Raw genomic sequence first — 14,463 nt, 5'->3', positions numbered from 1 at the left:
GTTGTTGTTGTGTTGGTGTCCTGCCAAGACGACACGTTGTGATGACGTCAGCATGGAACCCAAACCGTCAGGGAGAGACTCACCTGATGCCGTTCAAATGTAGGCACGCACACACACACACACACACACACGCACACAGACACACGCACACAGACACACATGCACACATGTATGCATACACATACACCATCTCTGTCATATACACACACATACACACACGCATGCATAAATACACATGCACACACTCACAGGCAGGCACACACACTCACACACACACACACACACACACACACACACACACACGCACACTCACTCACACACACACACACACACACACACACATACAATGCTCGTTGCTAATATCAATCATTGATATTCAACATCATGTGGTTTAGTCACCAAAGTTATCTTGCAAAAAAAAACAACCAAAAAGGTCCAACCCTCGCATTCTATCTCACCTCATTATATTCCAAAATAACTCAAAGGTCATGATAAAAACACTAATGATATACAAGTCTTATTAGTCTCTAGAGATCAACATCTCCTACTTCGATGCAATAATCAATCAATCCACTGGCATTACACCCAAACCCCCCACCCCCCCCCCTCTGATAAAAGCCCCCACTCCGCTCCCCTCCAGGCTGTATAAAAGTGTTGCTACAACAGATGTGTGTGTGAGAGGAGCAGGAGGAAGCATGTCAAGTGCATCAGGGTTAAAGAAGACGATGAGGAGCCGTCCTGTAGGGCGGGGCCAGAGCCGAGAGCCTCTCAGCGCTTCAGGCCAGCACGCGGCCGCTTGGGTTCTTTATATCTGGAGTTCCCTGTTAGCATCGGAAGCTAAAAGCCAACAGAAACCCTAGCGGGGGGGGGAGGGGCCGGGGGGGGGGCTCCTCGTAGCGTGGAGGAGGTGGGAAGGGCCCGGGGGGGTGGAGGAGGTGGAGCCCGGGGGGGGGGGGTGGAGGTGGAGGAGGTGGAGGAGGTGGGAGGGGCCCGGGGGGGTGGAGGAGGTGGAGGAGGTGGAGCCCTGGGGTGGAGGTGGAGGAGGTGGAGCAGGCAGAGCCCTGGGGTGGAGGTGGAGGAGGCGGTGTTGAAGCAGGGACTCAGGGAACATTACTTCAAGCTCAGGAATTCATTTTTTGCTTGGTGGTTTTTCCACATGACACCATTTAAAAAAAGTACTCTTTACTCCAACCTTATAAAAAGTGGAAGTCACTGGCAGACAGAGTCCTGACGATACTGAAGAGTGTAAAGGGGCGTGGGGACAGAGAAACACTGGCCTAGTCGCTCGTCTACAAAAACAGTGAATAGAACCACATGGTAATCACCGACACTGACATCGTTAATACAGAGCAAAGGATTAAATTAGGTTCCGTCATGCAGTCCAACCCATGTGGAGTGTGCTTCAAGTCCATCGCGTGGTCCTAAATAACTCTTCAAACTAACATATCCCAGTGGATTATACAGGTACAATACATCCTTCACTCTCCTCTACTCTAAGGAAACGTCCTTTTATTCTTCAAACTGCTTCTCTTCCGTGTTTGATTGAGCAATGCCCAAGGTTAAAACCAGACAAACTCACAAAGAAAACCCCAAAAGAAGAGTTCACATATCATTGCATGCAAGGTTCCGTTTGTGTTCAGCTGCCACTCAGAACGCTGTTGTCAGAGGTCCCTCTCCGGAGGGCTTCCTGGATCCTCCGCTAAAGATAGAAAGACGTGCTGAGGCCCAGTCCATCTCCATGTACTGCATTCAGGCAACACGCAATCACACACATAGAAAAACACACGCACAAACACGCACACAAACACACACACATAAACTCTCCCCCACCTCTCCTTCCCTCTCCCCGTGGGGGAGAGGGGCAGACGGACGGACGTCCGCTTCCTGCTCGCCAGACAGGCGACCTGCCGGCTCCCACCCTCGTCCGTCCTGCCTTCATGTACCCCCCCGCCGACCACGCCCCCGCCACGCCCGCGCCCGCCCCAGCGGAGCCGCTGTCGAACGGGTCGGACGTCTGACCGGATCCTTCTGCACCGTCGGCCTCCGTGACCCCGAGACGCCCAGCAGCCAAACAAACAAAGAAGAAGAAAATAAAACGGACAAAGACAACTTGAACCAGGGAAGCAAGATACACCGTTCAGCGTCTTTTGATTTTCAGCTCTGTGCCTTTTGCTGTGAACTCCCTGATTGAACGACCGGATCCATGCCTCTAGTAGCAGCAGCGGCTAAAGGCCCCGTTGTCCCCTGGGGGCCCCAGCTCTGAGGGCCACACCGGTCCTCCTCTGAGCCTCCAGACCGCCCTAGTTCAGCCGGGGCTGGGCGTGGTCACAAACACATCCGACAGGGTCTGGGCGAGATGAGGGGTTGGAACACAGGACATCATGTGACATCACGCCGCAGTGTGACAGGGAGAGTAAAGGGGAGGCGACGGGTTCAGAGCCAGAGGGGCGAGGACGCGGCGGCCGGGGCCCGCGCTCTTCATCTGTTCTTCCGGCGCGGCCCCACCAGCGTCTGGCTGGAGCTCTTCACGCCGAAGGACTCCTCCCCCGCGCCGCCGCTTCCTCCATCCCCTCCCGGCCCCCCGCCGCCCCGCCCGTCCCCCAGCCCCATCCAGGGGTTGGCCAGGAAGCCCTGGGGGTCCATGAGCTCTAGACCCAGGACCCCCTTGCGGCCCTCCCTGCCCCGCGTCGAGAGCAGCGCCCCCCCCTGGTCCAGGCTCCCCGTGCTGCTGCACTTCTTCACGCCGCCTCCGGGGGCCGCCGGGGGGCCGGGCGAGAGCAGCGAGGTGAGCGACAGGCTGCTCAGCGTCTCCGACAAGTGCTGGCCGCTCCCCGCCGGGCCGCAGCCCCCCAGGGACGAGCCGATGCCGATGCCCAGGTCCTCGTCCGAGGGGTCCATGGAGTCCTCCCGGGTGCAGCCCGGGCTGGCGCTGCCGCGTCCGCTGCTCTGGCTCCTCTGGTGGCCCCTGGTGGCCTGGAGGGTGAGGCCGGGCGGGGCCCGGGGCCCCCGGGGCGGGCCCGGGGGGCCGGCGCCGGCCGGGTCGTCCCCGTGCAGCGAGGGGAGGAGGAGGGGGAGGGGCGCCAGGGGGAAGGGGGGGTCCAGGTTCTGCGGCGGAGACACGCTGAAGCTCAGGCCCTCCTCCAGGGTGGTCTGCAGGCTGCCCTCCGAGCTGCCGGTGGCCAGGGAGGAGTCGCTGTGGGACGGGTGCTGGGGGGGCAGACACCCAGAGGGGGTTAGTGGGAAGGGTGCTGGGGGGACAGACACCCAGAGGGGGTTAGTGGGACGGCTGCTGGGGGACAGACACCCAGAGGGGGTTAGCTGTGATACCGTATCAGATACTCACTAAACAGTATCGGGTGTCGGCGAGTAAGAAGTGTATGTGGCGATCCGATAGCATCACATGACTCGTAGGTCATTTAGTACACAGAGAACATCAGACCCTACAGGGCTGTGCTGCGTTCGTTAACGGAACGGGAAACGTCTCATCTGATCCCAAGTCGGAAAAACATGGATGCTCACGCTTAACTACAAGAATACAAAGGTATTATTATAATTAAAGTTTATAAATAATATCAGTAAATCATGTAGCTCTGGATAAAATAATGGTCTTCAACAAGAACAATAGTGTCAGTAGTTCTAATGCTAGAGGCTGTATCGTATAAACAATAGTGTCAGTAGTTCTAATGCTAGAGGCTGTAACGTATAAACAATAGTGTCAGTAGTTCTAATGCTAGAGGCTGTATCGTATAAACTTGCTATCGGACAATATTGACGTTCAGGAATGGGAATCGGCATCGGGAAGGAAGCAACGATCTGGGAACGTCTCTGCGCTCCAGGCTGGGCCCCTGCTGACCACTGACCTGCGTGCAGAGCGGGGTGTGGCGGGCCCCGGGGGACCTCAGCGAGGCCCAGGTGGCGGGCGAGGTCAGCCTCAGGCCCCTGGTCAGACGCAGGCTGCGGCTGCGGGGCGGGGCCGGGATGGGGGCCGCCGCCGGGTGGAAGAAGTCCACTGGCAGGCGGAACCGGGACAGCGGGCCCCCGGGCCCCCCTCGCCACTCCTGGTCCCCCTCGCCGCTCCGCCCCCTGCTGCTGGACACGCCCCCTGGGGGAGGGAGGGATGGACAGTTGGTCTGGGCGGACGGACTCACTGTTTCTGGCGTCGATTGATGATGGCGCCGTGTCAGGAGGTAGAGCGGGTCGGCTGGTAACCCGAGGGTTGCTGGTTCGATCCCCGGAGTGTGGACTGTGTCCCTGAGCGAGACGCCTCACCCTGACTGCTGACCCGCTGGCTTTCGCCTTGCGTGGTGGACACCGCCGTCAGTGTGTGAATGTGTGAATGAATGGGTGAATGTGAGGCGATATTGTGAAGCCCTTTGAGTGGCCGCTGGAGGCTCAGTATCAGTGCAGTCCGTTTAGCGTTGACCATGACACTGTCCTCAGAGCAGTCCATACCTGACCACTCGTTACCCTACGCCTCCATGGATAGAGAAGGACTCAGTGTTTGAGGTTCATCTATTCGAGGGCCCGAGGGTTTAGTGGTGAGGCTGGGATTGGACAGCCTAAGGTTGTTTTGATTCCCCAATGCCCAGTGCTTCACTGTCAGCATCCTGGTGAACAGTCAACAGTTCAGCTCAGGTCATTGAGGCACAGGACCCTTGAGGGCCCCCTACCTTGAGGGGGCCCTACCTTGAGGGGCCCCTACCTTGAGGGGGGCCCTACCTGTCTGCCTCCTCAATGACCTGACCTGAGTTTAGTTTGGGGAGACCTCCTTAATGACTCAACACAATGTGTTCAGCTCTGTTCTGTCCCTCCCATTACAATACTGCCCCCCACTACCCATCAGAGGTACGTGATGCCCCCCCCCTGCTCACCGGGGCTCGCCTGCTGGTGGTGCTGCTGGTGGTGCTGCTGGTGGTGCTGGTCTGCCTGGACCTCCAGCTCCATCAGCTCCATCAGCGCCCTCCCCTCCTCCTCCTCCTCCTCTTCCTCCTCCTCCTTGGCCCCTCCTGCGGTCAGGGAGGGGTGCTCCAGCCCCACCTGGGCCTGGGTCTGGTTGTGGGGGTGTCCTGCCTGGTGGAAGCCCCCCTGAGCCTCCTCTGAGCTCTGGGAGTCCCTGCTGCTCCTGGCCCCCTGGGGGTTGGGGGGGGGGGGGACAGACGGAGGTGAACATCTGCTCCGACACGAAAAACACAAAATCTACGTTTGGCTTCTGCAGTAAGACGAGCACAGCTTCATGACAGAGTGAAGCAGAGTGAAAATGAAATGTTTCATAAATGTGTCAACGTCAAACGGAGGTCCAGTGGAGTTTGATTCTTGAAGATGGATTCATCTCAACAGGTCAAAAGGTTAGCATCCAGCAGGACCGGGTCTGCAGCACCGCCCCGCCCCCTGGCTGTGGGGTCAGGGGTCAGCCCCGCCCACTAGCTGTGAGGTCAGGGGTCAGCCCCACCCCCTGGTTGTGGGGTCAGGGGTCAGCCCTGCCCACTAGCTGTGAGGTCAGGGGTCAGCCCCACCCCCTGGCTGTGAGGTCAGGGGTCAGCCCCGCCCACTAGCTTTGGGGTCAGGGGTCAGCCCCGCCCACTAGCTTTGGGGTCAGGGGTCAGCCCCGCCCACTAGCCTCACCTGATCCTCCAGTCCTGCGCTCTAGGAGGAGAGGTGTGTGAACTCCTGCGGGACACTTCTCCCTCTCCGTTTACGTTTCCCACATCTATTAATATCCGTCTGGTTGCTCCTCTCCATCCTCTCTATTGGACTCTGTGCTCCTGCTCAGGTCTCCATGGCAACCAGCCTCCACGGTGAGCAGGGAGTGGCCTCCTGCTGCTGGTCCGTACGGACGCAGCGCGCACACGCACACCTCGACGTGGACGTGGTCACGCTCTGAGCCCAAACTTAGTTTGTCATTTCATCAGAAGGTTGAATGGGTAAGAGTGTGTGTGTGTGTGTGTACTAACTGCACACACACACACACACACACACACACACACACACACACACACACACACACACACACACACACACTCTCTCACACCCAAGTCTTCTCTCAGCTAATCCTCCTGATCCTCTCCACACCTCCACCCTCCCTCTCACGTTCCCTCCCCCCTTCATCCCTTCTCTCCTTCTCTCCTTTGCTCCCTTCTCTTCCTAATGAACGCTGGTTCACAGGATGGGGGGTTGGGGGGGGGGGTTGGGGGGGGGGGGGGGTCTGTGTGTGTACCGGAGAGAAGGCTTCAGGTCAAGCCTCAAGGCAGCGATAGTAGAGCGCACAAGCACACATACACACCCAACACTCACACACACCTACTTATCAACATACACTGTATATATGTATGCTGCAATTAAAATGAGAGAGAGAGATAGAGAGAGAGAGAGAGAGAGAGAGAGAGAGAGAGAGAGAGGCCAGGGTGGAGGATAAAGGAGAGATAATGGGGGTGTCACACTTTTCTGTACATTTACTGCATGTCGAGAAAATATAATGAAGCTCCAGTTTGAGGAAGAGCCGAGCAGAGGCTGTGCAGCGCGGTCGTCTCAGTGGTCGTGTGTCTGCCCACCGCTCAGCCCAGCCTGCTCTCATCTGGCTCACAGCCATCAGGACGCAATTAACATTCTGCTCCTCATTTATCAAGTGTTGCTCTGGGACCGAGTCTGTTAGACCAGTACTGAGTCTGTTAGACCAGCCTGCACTGGGACTGCTGGTCTGAAGGTCATGTGACCCGTGGAGACAGTGCTGGTCTGAAGGTCATGTGACCAGTGGAGACAGTGCTGGACTGAAGGTCATGTGACCCGTGGAGACAGTGCTGGTCTGAAGGTCATGTGACCCGTGGAGACAGTGCTGGTCTGAAGGTCATGTGACCAGTGAGGGGGGGGGGGGGGGGTCACCTTGTGGTTGCTGGGTAGCAGCAGCTGGTGGGGGCCGGCGCCGTCCAGGCTGAGGTCGTGGGCCAGCGGGGGAGACGGCGACTTGTCCGACAGCGGCTCTGACCTCAGGGAGGCCTGCTCCATCTCCGCCATCTGGATCTGCTGGGGGGGGCAGTGGGGGGGGGGGGGGGGCACTACAATGACTCCAGGTCCAAGGGTTGTGTGTTTAAATCCCTGCTCATTGATCTGGATGCACCTTGGGTTAAGTTAAGGTAAGTTCAGTTAAGTTACGTTAAGTACGTCAAGTGAAACCTACGGCACGTGAAACTCCTCCAGGGTCTACAGGTCTGAACCTTAGCTGGCCTTCATGGTCATAATATGAAAGTAAAATACATATATATATATATATATATATATATATATATATATATATATATATTAATATATAACTAGAGAGAGAGAGAGAGAGAGAGAGAGAGAGAAGAGAGAGAGTGAAGAGAGAGAGAGAGCGAGGCAGGGTGATGGACATCAGTGAGCCAGAGAGCAGCGTGCAGAGCCCTCCTAATGGCAGCAGCGATGTGTGACAAGAGGACTCAGATGAGGACCATGTTACAAAGAGTCTCCATAAACATGTCTGTTCTCCTGTCCTCCATCAACACTGGAGTTCATAATGAAACACGTCGTTTCTGGGACTGCTCCCAGAGGGACAAAAACTTTACATTAGAACAAAATGCTTTCTGCTCCACACAGGATGAGGCGGATCAGAACACACACACACACACACACACACACACACACACACACACACACACACACACACACACACACACACAGTGCACTCCACTACATTAACAAGCTGAGAGCAGGATGAAGAGAGAGAAAGAGGGAGAGAGAGAGAAAGAGGGAGGGGGGAGGTCTGGTGGGGGGTACCTCTTGCGTGCGGACCCTGCAGTCCCGGCAGACGGGGGGCGGGGAGGAGTAGTGGTGGAACACGGAGCCCGACAGGTTGTCAATCATCTGCATCTCCCCCTCCAGGGAGTCCTTGATGAGCAGCGACACACTGTCCAGCCACTGGCTCTCCTGCAGCCACGCACACACAGACACACAGCCACACACACACACACACACACACACAGCCACACACACACACACACACAGACACACACACGCACACACATGCACGCGCACGCTCGCACGCACGCACACATACACACACACGCGTGCATACACACATTCAGACGTACGTACATTTGCACAGACGCACAGACACACACATGCATGTACACGCCGACACACACGCAATGCAAACCCACACACATGCATGTATACATTTGCACACCAAATACACACAGACAAACACACACACACACACAGACACACACACACACAGAAACACACACAGGAGACACACAAGAGAAACAGAACAGCGAGCAGACGTGTGTGTGCGGCGCGGCGCGGAGACACGGGAGAGAAACACAGAGAGGTCGTTAAGGTGGAGGAGGGGCAGCTCCACCCCCTGCTCCACCCTCTGCTCCACCCTCTACTCCACCCTCTGCTCCACCCTCTACTCCACCCTCTGGCTGCTCCACCCTATGGCTGTTATACACTTTGCACGCACTCTAACTCAACTCTTTTCACTCATGGGCACCACAGACACACACAGACACACACAGACACACACAGACACACATACACACAGACACACACACAGATACACACATACACAAACAGACACAGAGAGAGAGACACACACAGACACACTCACACAAATACAGATTCGCACACTTCTTCCCAAGCTACACAGCCAGACTCCAGCTCAGTGCTAGACTAACAGAGTCCAGCCTTAGCCCAGTACACTGTGGTTTGTTCTCCCAGTCCTCCAGGCTGATGGTTCCACCACGGTCACCAGCACCAGCGCTTCCTGATGAACTGAGCCTGGATCAGTTCCTAATCCGTCCAGGTGGAGGTTTGTGTCTTCATTAGGAGGATCCCATCATCTCTGCTGTGATTCCATGTGAAGCAGCGACCATTAGGGCCTCAACAGCTCGTTAAAACAATCTGCGCTTTAGCAGCTTTGTGCATCAGGGTTTAAAGGAGCTTTAGAATCAAAGTCGTCCTCATTAAGAGATCTGTCCTGTAAGCACCTCCTGGCTGGAGGCTCTGCCTCAACAGAGCTCCACCGCCCAGCTCTCTCTCTCTCTCCACCGCCCAGCTCTCTCTCTCTCTCCACCGCACAGGTCTCTCTCTCTCTCCACCGCCCAGCTCTCTCTCTCTCTCCACCGCCCAGCGCTGGGGTCTCTCTCTCTCCACCGCCCAGCGCTGGGGTCCCTCTCTCTCGACCGCCCAGCGCTGGGGTCCCTCTCTCTCGACCGCCCAGCATTGGGGTCCCTCTCTCTCTCTCGATCGCCCAGCGTTGGGGTCTCTCTCGTTCGCCCAGCTGTCTGTTCAATAGTCACAGTACTGTCCAGATCAACGCTTCAACTAGAGAGAGAGAGAGAGAGAGAGAGAGAGAGATGCTCCCCCAGTCTTCCTCTCTCTCCCCTCTGTGTCGTTCTATCTACTTTGAGAATGTCCTCCGGTGTTTGGGATCAAAGTGTTGACGTAACGCCGCGCTCCAGTCCTTCATTAACTCACCGGCCACCGCCCAGCGGAAGGACGCTTCCACTGGTGAAACGAGGTCACTCTGCTGCTGCCCACGCAGCCGAGAGGACTCAACAGAGACTGCACACGCACACGCACGCACAAACGCACACACGCACACACGCAGGCACACACACGCACGCACAAACGCACACGCACACACGCAGGCACACGCACGCGCACAGGCACACGCACACACTGCACCTGGTTCCTACGCTGAGAGAGAGCTGACCCCTAAATAGAAGAGGAGTGACGGCCGCTCACAACCATCAGCATGAACACACACAACAGGAGCTGTACAAGAGAGGGAGGGGGGGAGGAGGGAGGGGGGAGGGGGAGAGGGGGGAGGGGGGAGTTGAGAGGGGGGAGGGAGAGGGAGGGAGGAGGAGGAGGGAGGAGGGAGGGAGGAGGGGGAGAGGAGGGAGGGGGAGGAGGGAGGAGGAGGAGGGAGGGGGGAGGGGGGAGAGGAGGGAGGGGGGAGGGGGAGGGAGAGAGGAGGGAGGGGGAGAGGAGGGAGGGAGGAGGGAGGAGGGAGGAGGGAGAGTTACTGCCTGGATCCATGTTCCCCCAGTGGTGTGTTCTCCTGTGTGTTTCAGACGGTTTCCTCAGCCTGATGCCTCCTCGTCCCGGGGGGGAGGGGGGTGCCTTAATGTGGGCCTCTCTTATGTTAATGCATCACAGATCAGAGAGCACGTTTAATTCCGCGCTGATTCCAAATTCAGTTTGTTTGCAACTGGAAAAACAACTAACAACTGGAAACGTGGTTCCTTTGGATCAGCTTCAGCGCCGTCATTTATCCTGAGAATCAGGACAATGTTCAGTCCATCATACATAGGAGGGAACTTAATATATCGTTAAGATCTGTTAAAGATACACACAAAGAGAGAGAGAGAGAGAGAGAGAGAGAGAGAGAGAGAGAGAGAGAGAGAGAGAGAGAGAGAGAGAGAGAGAGAGAGAGAGAGAGAGAGAGAGAGAGAGAGAGAGAGAGGGAGAGCTGAACCCTGACAAGAGTCCCCTTTGCCAGCTAGTGCTGAAGCTAACTAACACACATCAAGCTCAGTCCAGCACTGCCTCCAAAACACCAATTAGAGCCAACAAAATAATTAATGAAGCAAAAGAAGACTATTTGGAACATTGGACAAACCAAATCTCAAACCAGAAGTAGAATGAATTCCTATCTGATCCTAAACAGAAATGACAAATTAGCAGACTATCTCCTCTCTGTCAGAGATGTGAAGCAGAGGCAAATCCTGACCAAGTACAGGCTCAGTGACCACAACCGGCAGTGGAAACAGGCAGGCACAGAAAGACCTGGCTGCCCAGAGAACACAGAATATGTGGTCACTGTCAGGCAGAGAAGGTTGAGACAGAGGAGCACTTCCTTTTACATTGAAAAAAATATGACATATTAAGACAAATATACTTCACCAAATTACAAATCTATATTCCAAATTTTGCAGACATGGAACATAAGGACAAAATGTCAATTGTTCTTGGTGAAGGTCCATCTGCTGCCCTGGCAGCACAATATGTCCTAAAGTGTCATAACCTGAGAGATTCAGTCTGACTTTGTTTATAACTTTGTTCTTTATCTTTATTTTTTATTTTCTATGATACTAACGTATATTCACTTTTCTTATTGTTATTATTATTGTTATTATATTGTTGCTTAATCTGTTATTTTATTACAAATCTGTTATTTATAAAATTATTATTGTTCAACTTGAATATTGCTTTGGCAATACTGTACTCAAACAGTCATGCTAATAAAGCACTTTGAATTTGAATTTGAATTTGAGAGGGAGAGAGGGAGAGAGAGAGAGAGAGAGAGAGAGAGAGAGGTTAGGTGTGAGGGCTGAATCAGCTCAGTAACTCCTCCCCTCTCCTAGGGCTCCTCCTGTTGAGCTCCCGCGGCGCGGCGGCCTCACAGCGGGGGGCGGTGACTCATCTCTGCGCGTGTGTCAGGGTGTGTGAGAACGTTTTTGTGTGTGTGTTTAGTTGAAGTGTCAATGAATGATGCTGTATGTGTGTGTGTGTGTGTGTGTGTGTGTGTGTGTGTGTGTGTGTACTCATGTGTGTGTGTGTGTGTGTGTGTGTGTGTGTGTGTGTGTACTCATGTGTGTGTGTGTGTGTGTGTGTGTACTCGTGTGTGTGTGTGTGTGTGTGTGTGTGTGTGTGTGTGTGTGTGTACTTGTGTGTGTGTGTGTGTGTGTGCGCGCCCCCTCGTGTGTGTAACTCATCCTTCACACTGTGAAGATACAATCACAGTGTGTCTTCTTCTGTCAAGCTATGATTACGTCTGCAGGACGACGGGTGTGTGTGGTGTGTGTGTCTGGTGTGTGTGCATGTGTGTGTGTGTGTGTGTGTGTGTGTGTGTGTGTCTGTGCATGTGTGTGTGCGGGTGTGTATGCGTGTGTGTATGCGTGCCCATCTCTAAACGATGACTTTGAGGACATAATGTGTGTGTACCAGCTGGGGGTCAAATGGTTAATTGGATGTAAAGCCTAATTGAAAAGCAGATTAAGGCCGGGTCTGAGCGTGAGTCGCCGGCTGACAGGGGATCGCCATGGCGACGCCGCCACCTAGCCCTCCCCTTTGCAAAATGAGGCTGTCGACTGGATGTGGGAGGGTCTCTCTCAGGGCTCTCTCTGAGATCTCGGTGTTGCATTGTGGGGGATATTACCCTCTTGTCTTTGACCTCTCAGCTGTCAATCACCAGAATCTTTTAGATGACACTAAGCTCCGCCCCCTGTGGTCCCCCCCTCCACAGGTCAGACCCTGGTCCCAGAGCGGTCCAGACAGACCTCCTCGCTCAGAACCATCCAACACCCGGTCCAGGTTGGACCTCTGTTCTGGACCAGTCCTCATCACCACGCCCTCATCCCCACGCCACAGAGAACAAGGAACACGGAGACAAGGAACCAGACGACAGAAGAACCACAATAAACTCTCTCTCTCTCTCTCTCTCTCTCTCTCTCTCTCTCTACGGTTCAGTCCAGAGGCCAACATCTGGTTGCACTGTTCTCTCTCTCTGTCTCTTCCTCTGCAGAGGTCTCTGTTGGTTGACCAACCCTCTGGACACACACACACACACACACACACATCTACACACAGAGGCCCCCCCCCCCCCCCCGCCCCCCACGCCCCCTCCTCCCCCTCCTCCCCCCCCTCACCTGAGCCGGGGAGTACTGCCTCTGGCCGGAGTGGGAGGAGCCCAGAGCTCCACGCTGCGGGGGGGCGGCCGTGCTGCCCTGGTGACCACGGCGATGGGCTGTCTTCCTGCCCCCGCCCTCGTCGTCCCTCCGCCCCGGCGCCCCTCCTCCTCCTCCTCCTCCTCTCTCCTTGCCTGCGGTGCAGACCTTCCCCGGGGGGTTGGCCCCGCCCCCGCCCCCGCCGCCGCCGCCGCCGCCACCGCAGCCCGGTGCGCCCATGCAGCAGAGGGTGCCCTGGGCCAGCTCCAGCTCAGATCTCGGCGTCCATCTCCGCCTCCTCCTTGGCCTCTTTGTTGGAGTCGTCCAGGTGCTTCATCAGCACGGCCACCACCACGTTGATGAGCACGAACTGGGCGGTGAGCACGAAGGAGACGAAGTAGAGCGGAGAGATGAACTGCAGGCTGGGGTTGCATGCGTAGAGTCCACGCCGGCCACGCCCTGGTCGCCCCCGGCAACACCGCCGGGAACGCCACTGTGGTCCGGCGGGCACTCCCGCAGCGTGTACCTGGTGAGGGGGGGGGGAGGGAGGAGGAGGAGAGAGAGAGGAGGAGGAGGAGGTGTGTAGAGGAGGAGGAGGAGAGAGAGAGGAGGAGGAGGAGGTGTGAGAGGAGGAGGAGGAGAGAGAGGAGGAGGAGGGGAGAGGGTGGAGGAGAAGAGAGAGATAGAGAGAGGAGGGTTTATGTTTGAACTGAAATATTCTGGAATAGCAGTGACCAATATATACGGTAGCTATTAAAAAACAGAACCAGGACAACTTAATGATAATTCATCCTGGTCATCATCATCATCATCGTTAGCCTTGATAGACGACCTAGCAACAAGCTGCGTGTGTTGTTCTGTTGTTGTTCTGTTGTTGTTCTGTTGTTGTTCTGTTGTCAGGGCGGCTCATTCTGTGGGACTCGTTTGGTTCCATGTTAACATTCCCACAAGGGAGCTAGCCCAGTGTCAGTGTTGGGTCACGAGTTACAGAGTAACGGATTACAGTAACCATAACACTTCTCTGGGTAACAAAGTAAAGTATAGTAAAGTAAACGCATTACACTAAATATAACTGTGACTACACTACCTTTACTAGACTATAGGAACGCGTGTTCCTGCCTTACCCAAGCCCTGTTTGCCTGTGTGTAAAGTTCTGATCTGTTTAAGTGGTGTGTGCTGTCTGTGTGTGTGCTGCCTGTGTGTGTGTGTGTGTGTGTGTGTGTGTGTGTGTGTGCTGCCTGTGTGTGTGCTGCTTGCCTCGGCACGTTACCATAGCGATCGTTTTGAGTGACGTAGCTGCTGGTGCGAAGGAGAGAGGGAAATGGAGACGGAGACGGAGACGGAGACGGGGTTTGGGCCAGTGGCGATATTCTCAGTACTTCCAGTTTATAGCTCGAAAGGACAAAATATTAGAGTGAAATGCACTCTATGCCCAGGCAACAGGCGTCTTTCAACTGTCGCACAACCAGATTTAGAAAATACTAGATAAAATACTCGCAACGTGCAAGCCAACATCCGTCAGGAAAACATTTTCCCATTCCTGGACAAGTGTTATTCCGACATGGAATCAAAGCTCAAAATAACTTTGGAGTCCCTGGATCATGTGTCCACCACCGCAGACATTTGGTCCGCCAACAACAAAAGTTACTTAGGAATGACGGTGCACTGGATAGACAGCGTTAGTTTTAAGGTGAGGAGGCTGCTCTTGCCTGCAAGAGGTCGAGAGGAAGACACACTTATGATAGCATGTGAAACAGATCAGGTTCATTCAGCCTTT

General features: G+C 55.1%; 2 protein-coding genes across 3 annotated transcripts in view; both read right to left on the bottom strand.

The window, feature by feature from the left end:
• Positions 1–990: 990 nt before the first annotated feature.
• Positions 991–13,204, bottom strand: LOC311355191 (voltage-dependent T-type calcium channel subunit alpha-1I-like). 2 transcript variants are annotated; one of them, XM_084474921.1, is made up of 6 exons: positions 12,669–13,204; positions 7,786–7,935; positions 6,877–7,014; positions 4,872–5,130; positions 3,861–4,102; positions 991–3,207 (listed from the first exon to the last, which is right to left on the bottom strand). In XM_084474921.1, exons 1-6 carry the CDS (start codon positions 12,924–12,926, stop codon positions 2,479–2,481), a joined length of 1,776 nt encoding a protein of 591 aa, XP_084331047.1. In that variant the 5' UTR covers positions 12,927–13,204; the 3' UTR covers positions 991–2,478. The 2 variants fall into 2 exon arrangements, with proteins under 2 accessions (XP_084331047.1, XP_084331046.1); XM_084474920.1 differs by having other exon boundaries at positions 992–3,207; positions 6,877–7,017; positions 12,669–13,203.
• gtf2f1 (general transcription factor IIF, polypeptide 1) overlaps positions 12,958–14,463 on the bottom strand; it is a gene marked incomplete at its 3' end in the record, with an annotated part of 10,757 nt that continues 9,251 nt past the window's right edge. Inside the window, exons 11-13 of the mRNA XM_084488517.1 lie at positions 14,335–14,395; positions 13,957–13,985; positions 12,958–13,145 (exon numbers count right to left, since the gene is read on the bottom strand). Of these exons, the coding sequence (XP_084344643.1) occupies positions 12,958–13,145; positions 13,957–13,985; positions 14,335–14,395 (278 nt within the window). The remainder of the gene's footprint in view (positions 13,146–13,956; positions 13,986–14,334; positions 14,396–14,463) is intronic.

This window comes from Micromesistius poutassou (assembly GCF_964030765.1).
Source record: "Micromesistius poutassou genome assembly, chromosome: 1".
In the NCBI taxonomy this organism is placed as follows: domain Eukaryota; kingdom Metazoa; phylum Chordata; class Actinopteri; order Gadiformes; family Gadidae; genus Micromesistius; species Micromesistius poutassou.
The sequence above is the reverse complement of the archived record's forward strand: the minus strand, read 5'-3'. Positions and strand labels throughout refer to the sequence as shown.